Here is a 20,632-nt window from a genome sequence, read left to right as displayed (position 1 = left end):
TGAGCCAGAGCAACTAAAAACATCTGTGGTCCCTTTAAATCACCAGTTACTACCAGAGCTACAGTAAAACGTACAATATTTAATCCAAAATGCATTGTTAGAAAGAATGAGAACATGCACTGACTTACATTTCACCACTGGTGTCCTTCTCTGGAGCCTCAGCTGCAAAATAAAACAGAAAGACTTTCTATAGAATGTTAGGATTCCTCTCCCACTAAAGGTCCTGGAGCCTCTAACAGTGCCAGCAGTGCAAATGAGGTGGTTTCCTGTGTTTTACATGCTCCATACAGTCATTTACACTCCAAATAAGGGTGAGACTGCTCTGTTTATAGCAATGATTTACTTTGGAGCTGGAGCTTATCTTCAGGACTTAATAATCCAACAAGTTCCATCACCACGACTGTCGTTCATAATACGATCAAGTACATTTTTATTTCCAAATCTGATGATAAAAGGAGGAGATTTACCATTACATCCAACCTGAGGGCACAACAATGTCTTCAGTCACATTAACTCTGTAAGCCCAGTACAGAAAAAATGGGCTCAAGCAAAAACTTATATATAAATATTTTTTGTGTATGTCACAGCTCCCTTCTCCTCTGCCCTGTCTGTCCTGCCTGTCTCCCATCCGCTCCTCTGCCTTGTCTCTCCCTCTGCAGCTCGGTGCCTGAGTGGAGTCTGGCTTCTCAGCTGACTCCACTCAGGCAATCAACCACCTCTACGGCTCCCGGACAGCTGACAATCATCTACCTGATTACACCCCTCTGCAATAAGTACCAGCTCATCCTTCCACTCCCTGCCAGATTGTTGAACAAGAACCATGCAGTTCAGTTCGCTCTCTAGCCTTTAACATTTTCTGTTTGAGTTCCTGCCTTATTCTGACTTTGTTTTTCTCCTACCGCCACGCAGCCAGCTGTCCGGGAACCCCACTCCTGCCTGGGACCCCCTCTCCTGCCTGGGACCCCCTCTCCTGCCTGGGACCCCCACTCCTGCCTGGAACCCCCCTCTCCTGCCTGGAACCCCCCGCTCATGCACTCTGGTTTCCCCATCCTGGCCATTATTCATCCCATACAATAAACCATTCTAAATCATCCTCTGGTCGTGCAAGCGTGGCTCTCTGCTTGGGTCCAACCAGCTCCGTTGTATGACAGTGTATTTATGTGTATATATATATATATAAACTAAAAAATATAAATAATAATATTTAAACCCAAATATAGAAGAAAATGAGCAACAAACAAAGCAACAAAGAAATATATATAAAACAAATATAGAAAATATGAGAAAAAAATTATACATAAAGCGACTAAAAAATAAAACTGATGTTGTATTTCTGCAACAGTGGGTTTTACAGGGATAACTTATAAATATAGATTAATAAGCCTCCAAGTTTCTGCCTGACTCCCTGATGATGACACTCTGTGTTTGAGTTACGTCATTAAGCCTCTCCGAATTAATCAGTATTCCACTAAAGAGCCCCTGAAGTGCTCTGTCTCCCAGCAACTTCACAGCTTTTATGTAAAATAAATCTGCCCTAGAGACCCAGAGAGTAAACTGTCATCACACTAACAGCTCAGTGACGACTGACCACCGTAGACCCTGAAAGGCTACAAACGTGCAGGTTTCCACTCCAGCCGACAGCAAATTTTAATCAGTTTATTCACTCTTTAGCTCCGGTAGCAACTGGCCGTGCTTTGGGTCTGTTTGGGTCTACAGCAAAATATCTCAGAACGTCTAATTTGTCATGGTTGCTTGCAGTAAGAATTAAACAATTTCTGGTATTTTTAAAATTCGTATTTATTTATTAGGGTCCGAGCACCGACGGTGCCGAAGGACTCTATTGAAACCCTAGGGTTTCTTTTTCCTCTTCTTCACTGTTTTCCCGTCTTTTCAAACTCCACTTTGGCGGAATAAATATACTCCAAAACGCGTCAAACTTTGCGTGCACATCAGGACTGGCGAAAAATGTGATATTTTATGCCTGAGGGAAGTGGGTGGAAAAGCTGTACAAATATATAAAATGTGATTTATTATTTGGAATATATGTGAGTATATATGACCTTTCCTCTAGTGCCACCCTCAGGGCAAACATTACACGTTTTGCACAACTATTAGATAATACTTAACAAATACAGTCTCATACTTTATGTTCTAGGAAAATTTTATTTAAAAAATTAAACATGACATTTTAAAAAACGTGCACCTGCGTCTACCTCTGAAAATTGAGACCCTCACTGTCTCTGTAACACATTAGTCTCGGAGCGTGCACTATTCAGATAGAACGACTGGGGGCGCTCCAGATTCAAACTTTCTCTGCAGCCTTGTTTACTAGATGCACCTGATAAGGTACTGATAATGATGAACTTAGTGAACCTCAGCTGAATGTTGTAAATAAATAAAAGTGTGGTATTTTCACTTAGCACAGTTTTATTTATTCACAATATTTGATAATAATAATAATAATAATAATAATAATAATAATAAGGCAACGACTGAAAAAAGACAAATACAAGACACAAAATGACAAAAACAAGACTCGAAATGACAAAATCGTGACAAAAAAGACAAAAACGAGACACATAATGCCAAAAATGAGACAGAAAATGACAAAAATGAGACAAATCATGGGAAAAACGAGACGAGAAATGACAAAAACTAGACAAAAACGACCAAAATTTGACACAAAATGACAAAACCGAAACACATAATGACAAAAACAAGGCAAAAAACTGACAAAAATGAGACTCATAATGACAAAAGTGAGACAAATAATGACAAAAACTAGACAAAAAACGGCAAAAATGAGACACAAAATGACAAAAACAAAACACAATGACAAAAATGAGATATATCGTAACAAAAATGAGACACATAATTACAAAAATGAGACACAGTGACAAGAATGAGCAACAAAATCACAAAAACGAGACTTAAAACTAGACACAAAAACAAAAATGAGACACAAATGACAAAAAACGAGACAAAAAACTACAAAAACAATACAAGACAATATGTCAGTAAATAAGATAATAAGCCTTGTCGATGCACACACTAATTCAACACTGAATTTACTTTTTAGAAAAAAGTTTTTATAAAGTGGAAAAGTTACTGCATCTCACCTGGTTCAACTTTCTCGTATTTTTTTATATCATTCGTTATCATTCCCTTTAAACGGCGGCTGCATTATCAAGTCGGAGGGGTACTATTGACTTTACGTTCTTACTATTGTAACAAACAGACAGGTCAAATTGCAAAGATGTTCGACAAGTACAATTATTATGTCAGGGAATTCACACAATAGTTACTTTAGTTTGTAATTATCTTAGCATATAAGTTAATAAATAAAACTAAGTAATCGTCCTCCCCTGTTCGCGCTACGGTGGTATCGCCCTTCCCATCTGTTCAGCTCCGGTGCGGCTCTGATTGAAACAGATTGAAGCGCTCCACGGGTTGCAATGGCAACGGGACCGACAGGACGGCCGCAAAAACTTTTCTCCTGTTTGTAATGTCACAGAGGCACCATAAGTCGCTGAAGAAACTACTTTCTGATGTGAGACGTAAACACCAGCCCGAAAATGTCCCAGGGATGTGTAGTTTCTGTGGAAGAGATCCAGTGTTGGTGGGAAGTCCCCGCCATAGCCCACTTCTGCTCGCTGTTCAGGACGGCGTTCAACCTCCCGGACTTTGAAATAGAGGTAAATCAACTTTAGGCTCACTTTCAACGGCACGGCTGTGTTTCATTACGGAAATGAAAAGTTGTTTGTGTCAGCTTTTTGTGTCGAGCGCCTTCGGTGGAGCTAGCTGTTGGGTTAACCAGCTTAGTGAACTTCTGGTAGGTTAACGTTACTAAGGCGATCCGGTTAGCTAACGAGCTAAAGCTAAAGGCTAGCTCTAATTGCTAGTTCCTCAAAGTTGTGAAATGTCCGAAGAGACTCGAGCTGGATGTAGTGTTCGTGGAGTGGGTTTTATCCACGGGTGTTTCTGTATATCCAGGGATGCTGGGCGACTTTACATGGAGGTCCTCTTCCACCATGTGCCCCTTCGTTTGTTTTCATTTGGGCTCATGTTTATGTCGATGATCTGCCTTATTCTACCTGATTTAAACCACATATTACCATCCAAGTGCTGCAAAACGTGAATATTTGATTTATGAATTATATTTCCATGACTGGAAATTAATATTTTTTAACTTAAAGTCAAACCTTGGCTTGAATTGGAGTGTGCTGCAGTGTTTTCTGTCGTTTTCTGCTAGATAAAGTTAAGTTCATGGCGTGAGCTGTGAGTTTATTGTCTTGGAAGCCATCTGGCTGGGGTAGCCATAGGGACGCAGATGCTGTTCAGGCATTGTTTGCTCGCCCAAGTCCCATTTTGTTGTAAGAGGCGAGGGCTTGAGCGTTTGTTTCCCATATTAACTCCCCTACAGCAGGTAAAATCGGCCTCCCGCTCTCTGTTCTGTCACTGAATATGCGAAATTTATTACAGTGCGATTACATAATTCAACTTTATCACTCGATCCGACCCCCCCTTGAGCTTTGAGATGCATTCAGAGTTCACAGAGTCCAACGGGCGTCCATGCAAGGTTTAGACCGGGATTAATGGAGAAGGTTTGATCTGTCGAGGAATGATTGCACTTAAAAGAACCCGGTGAGGTCAACAACACGCATCAACAGTCTCCATCAGTCAGCCTTCATCCCCACCCCCTTCCCCAGAGAAACACGTAGCCATCGCTTTGTTGTTAAACGAAGTGCGGCCAGATGGGGGATCGCGTTGCTCCTAGTTTACATGAAAGTTCAGGATGTTGTGCTGTTGCTTTTCTGCTGAGCGTGGAGCTGGATTTGCATGAAATTCATATCACGTTGAAATAAACAATGATTTATCTGGTTGCATGGGCCTGGTGGGTTCTCGATTGTTACTTTTTTTAATGCTACTGCAAACTATAGATAGATTGATAGGTAGATAAACTGACGATAGAGTATAAATAGACAATAGACTGTAAATAGACTAGAGAGAGATAGATATACTACAGATAGAGTATTGATTAATAGACTATAGATAGGTAGACTATGAATAGATAAACAGACAATAGATAGACTGTTGATCGATATACTATAAATAGACTATAAATAGATTGATAGATACTTTATTAAGTCTGAGGGACATTCAAGCATTCAGCAGCTTACGGACAGTAACATAAATAACAAAAAGACAAGACAGGCAGGTTAGTGACCAGATCAACATTAAAGATTAGTATATACTTTGAAAAAGTTGCTGTACAGTACTATAAAAACACTTCTAATTTCTAATCTTAAATGTTTTAAATGTCAATATACAGTATTTACACATTTCGAGGCATTTCAAGTGATTTCAAACTCAAAACTGAACATGGTTTGAGCGTTTTGTTTTCATACGGGGATCGTGCTGCTGTAATCCAGAGTGAATGATATATTCCCTTTTAACCGCATCACTAAGCAGATCTCATGTGAGGCTACAGCCCTCATCTAGATCTAGAGGAAATATTGAGATTGATGTTTTCGTCTTATACTTTGACGTCTTAATCAGACACAAGAGTGTTCAAGGTCATAACTCCTGTGGTTCTCAGTATAATTAGCTGCAGTAGCCTTTACTACCATATCATGTACTGAAAGATATTTATTAGTTTTTATGACTTTTATAATTCCATGGATTGCTGCGCTTGCTCCTCCTTTTTTTTTGTCATGCAACACCGACTTACAACACCTGCTTTTTAAAATCCTAATCCTACTTTTCCACATGTTAGTGTTTAATTTTACGCACCAAAACACTGCATCAGATTACTCCTTTGTGAGAACCTACTGGGCAATAAAGCTGATTCTGATTCATAATAGTAGCCCACTGTTTTCATTGAAAGCCGGTGGAAAGCACAGGTGTTTAAAGAGGGAAAAATGTTCTACTTAAGCAACATTTCACATGAAACTAGTATTAATGGAAGTAGAACATCCGGTTGTGAGTTCCTCTCTTATTGCTGTATATTTGTGGTATCAGAATCCACATCACGCATTTTATTTGTCCACTGGATGATTCTAAATGTTGACAAAATGCTTGCTTTGCATGTTTGGATCTGGTTTCTAAGTAATCATAGACTTGAAAGGTGATAACATTTTGATGAACATGCAATGTGAGTGTCCAAAACCTGCAGAGTATTTGTTGAAATCAATTCTTTTGGTCAGTGAAATCCTTCGAATGAGCCACAGCCATAGATCTGTGTGAAAGAATAAATCATCCTCAACACTGAGACTTTAGATTTGGTTTGAATCACAAAGTTTTGGATAAGTCAGTGTTGAAGGTAGTATGTTTTCAGTATTTGATATGTGTGGTTAACGTCTCCTCAGTGTGTAGAAGAAGTGTTTTTCTTGTTCTCTTTTGGCTATTTTTATCCCTAGAGTATTTCTGTGTTGAATAAAGTAGGGAGCTTTTGTCTGGTGTTGAGGCTACTAAGGTAGTTGGGTTTTTTAAACTTTGAATTTAAATAGGTGTAAATCTGGACGATGTTGAAATTTGTTGTGTGAATTCTTCTTCTGGATTTAATTTTTTTATTGTACATCTAAAAATGTTCTGCCACATAAATGGAATAACATTTACGAGTTTTAGGTCATCTTAAATCGTGTGCTCCCTTGTGTTTGACTGCTACAGAGCTGTTATGACACCTGAATGTCACTTTAAAATGTGATCTTTCAGACTGTATATTTCAGAATATGATGAAAATGATGTGCTTTTTATGAAATGTGTGCCACCTCTCATCCAAGCAACAGGTATGCAGAATGGACAGAGCACTGCTTGTCTACACCTTACTATTTGATATGTAAAGCAGGCTTCGGATCAGGTGCCAGGGTGAGGAAGGTAAAAATAAAATTAGCCAATGCTGAGTGCTTTAATCAGATAGTCTGCCCTTCCACTGCAAATACCAACAGTGAACCTCTCTCTGCATTTTGGACATAATGATATTAAGAAATCAGTTGATTTTGTCCCGCCTCCTTGCTACTTTGATGTTGTAAACTTAAATATTCACACAGACTTCTGGAGTCTGGACATTTGGATCGAGCCTCTTTCCTTTCCGAGGACTTTGTGTTTTAGAAATAAGAGGAAACTGTCAGGCAGACGTGTTTGTTTTTCTTTATGCCACATAGCAGCAACAAGAAAAGCTGGCCAGGGCACTCTCACGTACGAAGCGTTTTGGGTGCTGCTTTTGCCTTGACTTGTGTTGTTACTGTTGGTAAAAACATCCAAGAGCCAATTAAGGCTATGTAAGTGTAAGTGCCAATCTAGATTTGACCTCTGAAAAATTAGGCCAACTTGAAGTTTTCATTTGTCTTCTAAGAGTGACTTTTGGCTGCACTAGTGAAGGATTGGTTAAGTAATGATCCAGTTGCAATTCTATCTCTGGATGTGTAGGTTGAATTACCTAAGAATCAGGGGGTGAAAGAGGGGGCAGATTAGGGGGCAGGAAGTGGCTGTCGTTGGTCATGACAGAGTGGGAGGGTGTCGAGTGATTTCACTTGATTCTGTTCTTTACTTTCTTTACTCTGACATTACATCTGTTTTATTCATGGAGCATTTTAAATTGACCACTGTCATCTTCTGTCATCCTAGCTGTGCTGTTTGTTTAGATCAGATTTGTCAAACTCATTTTACTTCAGGTTCCACATTCAGCCCAGTTTGATCTGAAGCAGACCGGACCAGTCAAATCACAGCATAAGAGCCTGTAAATTATTCCAATTTTCTCTGTTTTTTTGCAAAAAAATGTTCTGACAGTGTTCACATTTAAGGAGTTATCTTTGTACAAAACATCATGAACAACCTGAAATTTCTTGAGAAAAATAAATTCAATTTCAACAGTTTTAATCCTGAGGTTATTATTTCCACATAATAACTTCTAGATCACAAAGTTTTAGCAAAGAAACACAACATTTAGTCATCTGGAACTGAATTATGTAGTATTTCGCTTCATGATCAGTATGACAAAAGACGAAAAAGAAGAAAACTAAATTTTACAAAAATGAGACACAAAACAACGAAAACATGACACAAACGACAAGTCGAAGAAAAAACAGCAATAAAGCAACAAAAACAACACAAAATATGACAAAAATGAGACACAAAACAGCAAAAACATGAGACAAACGCCAAAAATCAGACAATAAAAGACAAAAAAAGACACAATATTACAAGAATGCCAAAAAACGACAGAAATGAGACAAAATGACATAAGAATAATGAGCAATCTAGTATTTTGCTTTATGATCAAAACAACTTGTCATGGTCTAGAAATTATTTTAAATTTATAGTTTTCCAAATTAATAATCTACAGTTAATGTCTTCTCTGGAATTTTCACACTTTGAGGGCCGGTTTTGGCCCGCGGGCCGCATGTTTAACGCCCCTGGCTTTGGGAGTTAGGGTCAGTGTTGTGGCATCTGAGGGCCTCAAGTTGCTCTGCATGTTAGAGTTTCTGTGGATTTCCCTGTTAAACATCTATTCTGGTTTTGCCCTATGGGGTCAGCTCTGGAAGATGAGTCAGAAGGGTGTGTGGATGCATGCCTCCACAGGATTAGTCGCAAAGTTCAAGACTGAGTAGTCTGAGGTCTTACTGCCTCCTTAATTACATTAAAAAAGTAATTAGGCAGAGTGTGCATTTAAGCTTTTGGAGGTTTCTTCCCCATGTGTGCATTGTTATATGACACGCCTACGGTGCCAGTCACAGCTACATGTCACCGATAAACACGAGAATCAAATTAAGTTTTTTACCACATCAAAGTTTCAGTTCCACCTCTCAGGCTGTGTACGTGCACGCTTCTCCTCTCTTGATCTGTCTGCAGCCACTTCTCCATTTTGCTCTTTTTTTCAGTTGTTGGTTAGATCCAATCAGAGGATACCTACAGGGAGACATCAACGGTATCGTGTTGGATTGCACACATGAAAAGTGTCACAAATAGTTGAGAAATTAGAGTTGTAAGAGGAAGTAAAGTGCCTTTCTTCGACACCTCACCTATTATGGCATGAAATGTGTGTGAATCTGGGTTTCTGACAGTATTTGTCCACAGACCGTACATCATGCTCAATAGCGTTCTTGAAACACCTGTTTCTTTTTCCAGTAATGGATGACTCGGTAATGAATGCCACAGTGTTTGAGGCGGGTCAGACTGCTACCATAGATACTGACGGACTCGGTGATCCAGTCGGACAGTGCTGCTGTGGTACCGTCGTGGCAGCTCTTTCATTTCTACGGTGCTGGTCAGTGATAATGGAGTCTAGCCCCGGTCTTCTTGGCTAGCCTTACACAACTGCCCCTTCACATTGTTCCTGGGCTGATACACTTCACTGTCACTGGTTTCCACTTTCCTCGGGCTGCAGGCAGCAAGCTGGGAAAGCAGAGAATACATGTGGATGAGAGAGCTGGAGAGCAGCGAAAGAATGAGTGGGAGGGAAGTGGAGAAAAGTGACCCAGAGATGCAAAGGAAAGGAGAAGACGTCAGTATGATCTGCAGGAAGGCGGCCCGGGGTCAACATGGCTATCCCCTTTGCCTGGCTTTTTGTCTCTGTAGCTTCTACTTGGTTTCTTGGCTATGTATCTGTGAAATGATGCCTGAAATCCCACAGCCAACAGACACTGCAGGCTTCTGTTGCTCCATCCTCATTGGTGTGCCCTCATTGCCAGACGAGCCCTTCATGCCAAGGATCTCTGTTCCCGTTTTCTTCTCGGTCGTTTGTGCTCAGCTGGTAGCCCGTTTGGCTCATCGTCATGCATTTATTCCCTGCATCTTCATCAGCTGCCTGTCATCGTCCAGCTGAAACGGAGATGTTCATTATTGAGCTAGTGATGAGATTGACGTGGTTTGTACTCTAGAGCCTTTTTGTGTTTTGTTGTAGTGCAGCTGATTGTGTGAAAGCTGCTCAAACAGAATCTTATCACTGACAGACAGATTGATAATAGAAAAGAGAAATTGCACAACACTGGGCCGACACAACTCACGAATCTTGAAATCTTTGGCGGCTGAATTTTTTCTGTCAAATAAGAAGATGAACTCAGCTAATGAGAGCTTTTGTAAGAGGCACCTATTGAGGCAGGCTAAACTTGCTGCTTTACTGTGAACCTGAAGAACTCTATTTGATCCTGTTTGCGAATAATCCCTGAGCTTAAACTGGAATGGTCTTTTAGCTGTGCTGGCCCTGTGGCTTTCTAGGTAGTAGTGCTGGTTGGTTTAAATCAGTCCTCAAATATCTGAGCAACTATTGGATTAATACCTAGTGACTCTTGTGATACAACCAGATTAACGTTTTTATATTTACTTACCTGCCAAGCTCGTGACGTTGCCATCACCCTCAACTGTACATTGCCTTGAGTTTGAAACTGTTAGCATGCTAACATGTTAAACAGTAGTCATGGTAAATCATGATGGGTGCCTGAAAACACATGCTGTGCCCTAGAAAGGATGGCATACCCTAGAGTGTGGCTGGACGGCTAAGTTGCACCTTAAATTTTATTTAAAGAGCAACAAATTTCTCCTCCGTTTTATTTGAGAAAAGTCAACCGCTTTGAATGATGATACGATCATGAATTAGCAGGTTAAAAATGGGAAATGTAAATTGGGAATAGCTGGGTGATAGCATCTAGTTCTGACTGAAGTCATGTCACAGAGGACACGTTTGGCAGGGATGTTCTTCCTGGTACCCACTGGTTCTGCAGCGATAGGACCTCTACTTACATCACATGTGGTGGTGCTTGATGTTCATTGAGACTTGGCAACACTTTCAGTTGTGTGTTTCACTTCGTGTTTATTATGAATCATCTGCCCTGAGAAATTTACATGTTGATGTTTTTTACGCAGCCGCTACCAACAATGATAAAGACAAGTTTCAGTTTCTGTTACGTGATAGATGTTACTTTTTCTGTCTCTTGTGAAATAATCTTTCTTGCTTTCTATTTTTGTTGTTGTTTTTGGCTGGGCCTAGTGCTTAAGTGGATTATTTATTTTTTATGTCTATATGGTTCCCACTGCCGAAGACCTGGTTAATGATGAGTAAAAATTATGTTGTTGTGCTCTCCTGTGTTGGAATCAGAAGCTCTTATTGTGTGTGGTTGTTGCGATACTCATGATTTGGGCAAAGAGTTGAACTGTTGTTTTCCCCATTGCGTATTGTTTGACATTCTCTTTTTGCACCTGCTGAACGCACTTTTATGTGTAAGTGAAAAGTCCAACCAACATTTGATCGGCTGTGCAGAGATGAAAGAGAAGCTAAATGTTATATTCTTCATTCAGACTCTGTTTTTTACCTCTGTGTGACTCTATGCTAGATGTCTCCCTGTCCAGAAATGATCCATGTTATTGTCATTGTCATTGTCGTGACAATCTTTTCTAATCACCTTCCAGTGTGACAGTTTTGAACTACTACAAAAATATTTCTTTGTGTTCAGAAAGCACTTTTGAAGTTCTAGTTCTAAGAGACCACAACTCAGTCTTCAAACTTCAAACATGAAAACTGGCCTCTGTCTCCACTTCTGCTGTTTAACATTGAGAGCCAAAATGTTCCTCTCTATACCAGCCGTCTTAAATGTCAGTTATCAAACTTTTAAGTATCTCTTTATTCCTGTTTGTGTGTTTTATTGATTTAATCACAGCCATACCTTGTTTTTACGCTGCAGCTATGTAAAGATGTCCTCCCACATAGGAGTTTTATGTTGCCCGATTAGATTTGCTCTTTAAACTGTGTGGATGTGCATATCATGCACTCGACTGGCAGCTCCCTCACTTTCCTGTTAGTTCTGATTCACCAGAGTAGGGCCGTTTACACCACAAACATAGTAATAGAGTTTGTGGCTTCATATGTTCCCAGCACCCAGTTTCCACCTGACTAGATGTCTAATCACCCACACTAATTTAAGACACCTCTTTGGGGGTGCGTTGAATATATTTAATCTTTTATATTTCTTTTTGCTACCTCTGAATGATTACAGCCATCCTCTTGCTTATCATTACCTGCCAAACTCCCATCTACATAGTGCTCCCGTTGTGATATGTCGATGGACGAGCGTCTCCACAAGTCCCGTCCCCTCTGCCATCACTGGTCCCCTTCTAGAGCCCCAGTACTCTCCCTGTCACTGTGCCCCAGCCCCTGGCATCACCATGACTAAACCCCAGATGGTGGTTCTTTCTTTCCCTTCCCCCTGGAGGGTGGAGGCTCTTCGCTCTGACTGGGTGCTAGTTGCCGCTGCAGCAGCCCTTCTGGGGAGGGGGGGCTCCTATTTTTTTTCTGTAAAAACCCCCAGTGCGATTGTAAAAGAAGATTTAGTCCTATTAGATCTGGTAAATAAGTGAGAGCAGGCTGCCTGTGAGCATGTCCTTGTTTCTGTTGTCTAGAAAGCAAATGGATTAACAGGGGGGAATAGGATCAAGGCTTAAGTGTTGCTCTGTCATGGCCCAACTTCACACCAGCACACAGCCTCCTGATTCCCTCTTCATGTGCCTTATAACTGCAGATAGCATTCACTTAATTTATGGTGCCAGCCTGGAGGCTTTGATGTGAGGGCCAAGGATGGGTATGGAGGAGATGTGTGACAGGACATTACCAGAAAAAACAAATGAACAAAATGTTCTGCCGTGATTTTTCAACAAGAAAAGGAAAGCATTTGTGATGATATTTGCATAGTCACTATCACAGGTTTATCTTTAACCTTAGATGGCTTTACCTCCTTTGAGAATTCCAGAGAAGAGACTGCAGAACCCACACATCACCCACGATCCGTCCTCATCCTGCATCTACACTGTTTTTCCTTTATTGCCCCCGCTGTCCCACCCACCGACACATCCCCGGCTCAGCCCTTCTTACAGCTTCAGACACAACCTCTGACACCTTTCCCTTCCACTTCAGGCCATTCATAATACCTTCAAAACTTTTTCACACTCTCCAAGTGCCGCCCAGAGATCAAGAACCTTTCTGCATGTCTTTTTTAATACCCCCTCTTGCATGCACTGTGACGGGGGCTTTGTAAGGGGTTGCTGCTCCTCCCCCAGCTGTGATTGACAAGTGAGAGCAGTAGTACATGCATCAGATGGTTTCACATGGGGAGTGTGTGCACAGAGGGGGAGGTAGAGGGGCATATACACTGTTTTTTTTCCTGCCAGCTCCATTGTTGCAGCTCCCCATGGTTCCCTCTCTCTGTCTCCAGTCTGGGCCGGCATCCCTTCGGTTTTGCATTCTCACTCTGCGTCTTTGCAGCTGGTTGTGAAGCAGACATGAAAAGTGTGAGGAGAACTTCACCAAACCAGGTCTCCTCCAGTGGGCTTAGCTATTCTAAATGTAATATGTTCAGCATGCCTAGAGAGAGCTTCTGTCGTGTTGTTTTGGCAAATGTTTTTGTCTGTGTGTGATGCAACACCATAGACGGAGATGGCTAAAAAAAACATTTATTCTGGAACGTGTTGCTGTTGGTTCCTGTAGAAAGCAGAGAGTAGGCTAGGGGAAAAAGGAAGAAAAGATGGAGGGAGATTTGGGAATTCTGCTCAGTTTGAATTGAATTTTTTAGAGGAAAAAAGTTAGCAGGAAGGTTTGCAGAGGAGGTGTGTTTGTCTGACAGCATGGAGTATAGGAGGCCACGTGCTGAAATCTAGATATCTGGAAGACACATTCTGAGTGTTGTTATTCCTCACCTGTTGCTTTAACACCTGACACTGTAGGCTGGAGGTTTGTTGACACTCAAACTGTCCTGGGTAGAAAATTGCAACAGGTTATGTCGGTTTGGGCATGTTGTTTCAATTACCAGTGAAGACGTGCAATCCAGAAAAGCCGGTTGTGGTGAAAGATACAGGAGTCTGACTGCTTATCACTTTCTTAAGCACAGGTTATCAAAGCTGCAGTAATTTTATCTATCATTGTAATGAATGACAGGTAAGTAGTAGTAGTAGTAGCTCCCTAAGAAGATGCATCTGAATTAATCTGACCATATGTTGTTCTGTGTTCCAGCTAAAGTCTGCTTTTTCCTGCTGGAGCCCTCCGCATTAACACCTCTGTCGCGTCTACAAAGTGGCCTCATTCAGATGAATTAGGGGGCTGGGTTTTTTCATGCGGGGGCTAATGTCGGCGTGAACAAGGCTGGAGGGCCTTGGACGTTGTTTGAGAATGTCAGGACTTTGACACATCAGGCTGACTTCAAAGAACCCTGGCCAACAAGACCCAGCGCTCTGTCATTTCACATCCTCTGTTAAATGTGGCATTTAAACACAGAACAAGATCTACAGCCAGTCACCATTTGACGTCAGACACGCTGACACTACTAGTTTAAACTCCTTAAAAATGCATCTGGCTCAGGTTAGGTGTTTTTCGGAGCTGGTTTGTGTGTGTGTGTGTCTTATATACATAAGTCCACTGGGATGTCAGCTGAAGCAGGAAGCTCAGTTTTATACGAGGAAGTCGATGATGTGGTTTCCTCAAAGCTGGCAGTGGAAGTCGGAGAGACTGCACTGGGTGGCCCCCATCTCCTGTAATGATCCTCACCCACACAGACAGCGAGGCAGTCCAAGGCAAAGGGTCTCCATCTGTCGGGGAGAGTGCTCGACTCTGGAAGGACCTGTCCAACGTCCATCCATCACCTCCCCCACAGCCTCTCCTCCGTTACAGCCCGGCCACCTGTCCCACCTGGCCCTGACATTGGCACCATAATAAAACTCAGCTGAAAGTTGAAACTGACCTCACAGTAGTGTAGTGTAAGAGCTATATTTAGTCTCTGTTGCCCACATTGTGGTTCAGCTAATGTAGAACAACCTGTAGTTGTGCTTTCTGTTCACATATTTTCATGAACAAATCGTGGCATTGCCCGGAGGCTCTAATTATTTGAATGTGTCAGATTGCTGGGGTGGGAAGGCAGGTGTGGAGGACACAACTTTTCACTGCGGCTCCAACAGACGATTTGCAAACTGGGAGTGACTACGCAGGCAAACCAGCCGGCAAGTCCTTGTTTTGATGCATCAGTCAGATGCGTCTGGCAGCAGCTCAAAGATGTCGATGCTTTCCTCAAATCAGATGAAGCGTACATCCTGAGGATGCGAGGGCGTTTTCCTGTGGTGTTACGACTGCGTGTGCGTGTTTGTCATGTGGCAGGAGGTGGTTACGTGTGGGGGTGGAGGGTGTTGTCAGATGATGGCTCCTGGAGGAACCATGTGTGAGCTGAAAGTGGGAGGGGGGTGGGGAAGGAAGAAATAAAGAAAGAAGCATAGGAGAGGAAGAGAGAGGAGCCTTTACACAACAAACAGGCCTCCCTTCCCCCTCCAGCGAGCCACGCACTCGTCCTCCAACTGTTGGTGATATAGACCCCGGAGGAGCTGTTAACGGCAGTGGCATGGAAAGTGTCTGCTGTGAGGGGAGCCAGAGAGGACGGCCCCCCAACACGACAGAATCTGCTGCTGCACATCTTATCACAACCTCTCTCCGTCCTTCTCCCGCATCTTCTTTTGGCCAGACACACGTTTTATCTCAGTTTTTCTCCCTCTGCAGATATGGATGGGGACACACGATGAGCCCATTACTGTCTACGGAGCAAAGCACATTTCACGTTTATCTGGAAATGCACATGCTCTGCTCTACACTGAAGGCTGTTGGCAGTTTTTTTTTCACTTCGTTTCAGCCTTGATGGTTCCTTTCTTTGTGTCCCGTAACGTTTACCATCACTTTCAATCCAGACCCGTCATGGAGCAGAGTTGGCCAGAATGAAGGTTTATGTTTTTGAAGATGGTCGGCTGAGGCTGGTTAATCTCACACCTTTACCAAATGACTCCACTCTATCATTACACATTTTATTGCTTTCCCACATAATCATATAGAATTACTATAAACCAGTACTAATTAGAAATTAGGTTCAACTTTCAACTCTTTTCTTTCTTTCCATTGCTGTGCTTTCTTTTTCTCTGTCATTATCTTTTCTCTCTCTCTATGGGGAGCTGGTTAAGTGACATTTAAACATCAGCTCCGTTGAATTATTTCCACCCCTGTGGCCTCGGAGGAGAGTCACAATCATAGTTTGACTGGCACTTGTCGCTGTTTCCGCTTCTTATGTTGACTTAATTTCCAGAAAACACCAAAAAATTTACATGGTTTTGTTTTCATTTTTTGCAACTTTTTCTAAAGTTTACTTCTGACTCACTTCTTGTCACTACAGTCGTTCCCTGATAAGTGTTTCCCAAAAAGAAAACAAACTCATATTTCAACATAGACGACCAATTAGGGTGCACACACTCTTTACATCGTTGTGTGTGTTAGCAGCTATTGCACATTTAAGGAAATTTCTCGTCTTTCGCACTCATAAGTGCTCTTTCTCTGCAGATATTTTTCACAGCAATGCAACCAAAGTTCTTCATGTTTACGTCGACACCTGTAATGCCCTCTGTAAATGAATATTCATGTGATATGAATTTTTACGTGTATTAGTATGCATGGAAATTAGATTTGAATCGGCTAAAGTGCCTCTCAGGATGGTGATCATTTTCCTTTAAAATCAGACTTTTTAAACAAAAAAATATTAGAACGGATGTAGCTTGAGGCTAGCCTAGCCACGCTAGACCCAAGTTCTGAAGGCACAAGGGTCTAGGAACGCTCGACAGGTAGGGAGGCGGGCTAAAAGGTTGTCTTTCAAATCACTCTGCAGCAGTTGGGTAGGTATACACCCCGTCAGTGCAACGGATAGGCTGACGTAGTTCCTAGAGCGCCGGCGGATTGTGGCTAAGTCCCATTAGCTTCCCAACCAGCGGCGCCAACTGGTATATTAAGGATTTGCCATATCCCGTTGGCATAAGTCCAAATACGTCTTTCTTCTCAATGAAACACTTCAGTGCCGTCCTTTGTTTATCTTTCAAGTTGAATTTTAGCTTCAGATCTTTAAGGGCTATGGCCAAAGCCGAGTCAAAGATAACTGTTTATTGTGCGCCGGTTGTTTCTGTCAGAATCGTCACGCCTCTGTCGTCACTTCGTTACGCCCGCCTTCTGACTCTACACTTCATGGTGATTGGTCCGGCCAGTTTTAGGAGCATCCAGCCTCGAGCCTTATGGAGGGTAACTAGACCCACCCTGGCAGAGAATTAAATTCGTTGCCGTGGGTTGTCTAACGCGGCTAGGCTAGCTTGAGGCAGATGCAGCACATGTCAAAGTACAGGAGGTCCTCAGTTTACGACGTCCTCGATGTTACATCTGAACCGGTTACATGGAACTAGTTGGTGAGTGGGGCGGATGAATACGTCGTCACGTGACGCTATAAGACGGCTTTGTTTCCATTCTCTGGTTGTACTCCACCTTGGATTGTGCTACATTCACTAACTTTTTGCCCTTCATTGCGGCATAAGTCAGACTCTTCTGATGCTTGGAAGAAAAGGAAAGCCTTCTCTATGTGCGCTGTCTTCACCGCAACATTAAAGCTGCAGCTGTCCAACCAGTTAAACTCCTGCTTTCAAAATGAAGCGAGTCGTAGCAAACTTGACTTCTTTACTGCAGCTCTTGATACACATTACAAACAGCTAAAACTGCAACAAAAACACAATTAAACAACATAAAACATGTAAATAAATCTTTTTAACTTAACCAGTAAGTCCAAACATGAAGTTAATTATGACACTGCTTCTGTGGTATTTACAGAGTAGAGAGCTGTGCAGCCAGAAAACGCTCGAGACAGGACGGCACACCGACGAACATCGGCATTATTAGATCAAGTTGTAGAAACAGTGCAAGATATTCTGTTATCTTCTTGTAAAATGATTCATACATGCATGAAAGTCATTGGCGTTCTTGACTTTTATGAAGAACTGATCAATATTGTGATGCACGGAACGGCTTTGTTTACATTTTTGCTAGAATTCTGACTTGCGACGGAAATCAACTTCCGTCAATCTGTAGGAACGGAACTCCGACATAATGGCCAAGATGAGTCTTTTCATCAACATTATATTTGGCTTTTACTTTTTTAGTTATTTTGTAGCCTTTATTAAATAGGATTGTTCATTGTTTATTAGGATCCCCATTAGCTCCCACAAGTGTTTGCTAGTCTTCCACATAAAAATCTAAATTTTCCAAACATTAAAAGATACATAATACATTACAATAATATCCTATTAAAAACAAAAAATAAAACAAATCTAACAGAGTATGCTATAAAACACATCATCTAACAGTTATTGCTGGAAAAGAAGTTGCGTAATCTTCCTTTTATACAGTAATTTGTTAAATAATGTCTCTGATGTTCAAAGGAAGTGAGTTCCAGGCCTTTGCTCCTCTATAGGCAATGGGAGACGCCAGTGTTTACAAACGGTGACATCACGAAGTCGCGTGATTACCACGCTGGTTGGCAAGAGGAACCAGAGGAACAATGGCTGATGATAACAATGGGAAATATCCTTCCGTGAAATTGTCCGATTATGCTCAATCCTTATCACCTGAGGCCCGACAAAGATACGTGAGTAAGCTATCAGAGAAACAGTAAGACCTTGCCAGATCCCTACAATTTGAAGACTGGGTGGGTTGACGATCCTTGATTGTGGCCGGACAATCTTCAACAAGATGTCAAAGAAACGTTAAGAAGTTGCTGTATTTTTTGTCTGCAGTATGGCTTCTATGTAACAGTAACAGACCCACAGAACTGGTGATCGAAAATAGGACAATTCTAAAAAACGATCGCTAGACGCATACAGAAACAAATATGGTTACAAATATGAGGCTGCTGGCTTAAGGAGATGTTATTGAATATACTTCATTCGACTTTAGTATACTTTCATCGCCTAAAAAACAATCGGTAACACATGACAACACTGAACCAAACCGAAAGTGTAGAGATCGCTTCACACGAAGGATGCGACACTAAATCAATATCTTTTGGTAAATAAGCTCAAAGTTGGACATACTAAACATGCTACACTGTTGAATAGTTTACCTGAAGAAAAGTGGGAGCCACAAACACGATCTCTGCTGCTTACTGGGGTCCAATTTTTCCTGTTGATGGCTGAAGCCACCGCCATCTTCTCTCTCCTGAAATCAGTATTCGGTGAAATTTCAAGCCTGATCCCTTCTCAAAACGCTTCGTACAACCAACAACTACACATGATATTACCATTGTGGTAAATACATGTGCAATTTCATTCATGAAAAGCGATAATTTTACGTATTTGTTTCAAACCAGATACCGTTCTCGTAGCAAGCTGTTATGTTACTGCCGGTTCTTGCCAACCAGCAGCGGTCTTGTACCACGTGACCATAACAAATGATGACACGCTGGCATCTCCCAAAGTTCTTTTCCTGCAGTTTGTCCTGAACCCAGGGACATCCAGATCTCTTGATGTCACTTGGCGAGTCATGTAGCTGTGACAAAAACCCCTGAATCTCAACTTTTCCTTCAAAAAACTGGGCTCTCCGTCGGTCAGAGCTTTGTGTGCAAACACTAGAAGACTAACTTTTAGCTTTATATTCACATGCACCATTAGCCAAGACAATTTTTTATGCATCTCACGAACATTAGTGTGAAACGGACAGTGAAGCACAACAGTGAAGAGAGAGACATGAAACGTGGAGGAATGACATGCAGCAAAAGGCCGTGGGTTGGACTCAGACCATGACCACTGCATTGGGAGCCCTGTTTATGAGACTAGTTGAGCTACCCTTATCTGGCTTTATTAATGGAGAAACTGAATTGTGGGGAGCTTGGTAGTTGAATAAGAGCAGCTTTAAATTGTTTGCAGTGAAGTAAAAGATAAATTGCTACTTATTATAAATATGTCAAGCTGCCATGCTTTTGCAGGACGCTGTTTTCTTCTTCATGTCGTTCCTTTTTAGAAGACACAACAGCATGATGTTAGCTGGTGTGTCAAAAAGGAGCAAATAAAGATTGTGTTCCTCCTTATTTATGCACTCGTGACATCGCATTGTTTCATTGCACTGTGAGCTATCTCATACGGGAATAAAAGGTGCTTTTTATAGATGCATACTGTTCTGGATTTCTAACGGCAGTTTGCTGACAGGCTTCATGTGTGGAAAGGGACACTAGATAAAGACGGACGTTGCAGATGGACCGAACTAAGTACATACTCACAGGTTCATGGATGAACAACAGCAGCAGCTCAGTGGTATTAGCGGCGTGTTTGTGAATGATCACATAGGTTTGAAAAGTTAAAAATGTAGGAATTTAGTTTTGTTGGTCTTATTGAAGGCATGTTAGGTGTGACACGGCCTTTTGAGAGGGAGAAAAGGACAAGTGGGAAGCCTCGTTGTCACCACAGGCGCTACTTCTCACACCGTTAGCTGCTTTATTCAGTGAATGGACAGATGAAACGGTGACAAACAATTCAGCTTCTGTTGTTTTTAGTGGATGTGTCCAGCCTTGATTCTGGTATATTTTTTTCACATCTTACCAACACATATCGCGGGAACATTCCCTCCCAGTTTTATTCAGCCTCGCTTTAAGAAACCTGCAGTCCTCGGCTACAGTGACGTGTGGAGAGAGAGCAGAGATAAGGAAGACGAAGAAAAGGAAAGAGTGGGGTGGAGAGTGGAGCAAGGGTGTTGTCAGGGGAATAATAGAATGCCTCAGAGGCCCTCACAGACACTGGGCAGCAGGGCAGGGGGAGGAAAATGGTG

The 20,632-nt window shown here is 41.8% G+C and overlaps 1 protein-coding gene across 2 annotated transcripts in view; it reads left to right on the top strand.

Moving 5' to 3' along the window:
* The first annotated feature begins 3,423 nt into the window (after positions 1 to 3,423).
* LOC110957217 (chromatin remodeling regulator CECR2) overlaps positions 3,424 to 20,632 on the top strand; it is a 45,056-nt gene continuing 27,847 nt past the window's right edge. For both annotated transcript variants that reach the window (XM_022203121.2, XM_051952396.1), the window contains exon 1: positions 3,424 to 3,695. In XM_022203121.2, coding sequence (XP_022058813.2) covers positions 3,576 to 3,695 — 120 coding nt within the window. In that variant the 5' untranslated portion in view covers positions 3,424 to 3,575. The remainder of the gene's footprint in view (positions 3,696 to 20,632) is intronic.

Source organism: Acanthochromis polyacanthus, chromosome 8, assembly GCF_021347895.1.
Source record: "Acanthochromis polyacanthus isolate Apoly-LR-REF ecotype Palm Island chromosome 8, KAUST_Apoly_ChrSc, whole genome shotgun sequence".
Taxonomy (NCBI): domain Eukaryota; kingdom Metazoa; phylum Chordata; class Actinopteri; family Pomacentridae; genus Acanthochromis; species Acanthochromis polyacanthus.
The sequence above is the reverse complement of the archived record's forward strand: the minus strand, read 5'-3'. Positions and strand labels throughout refer to the sequence as shown.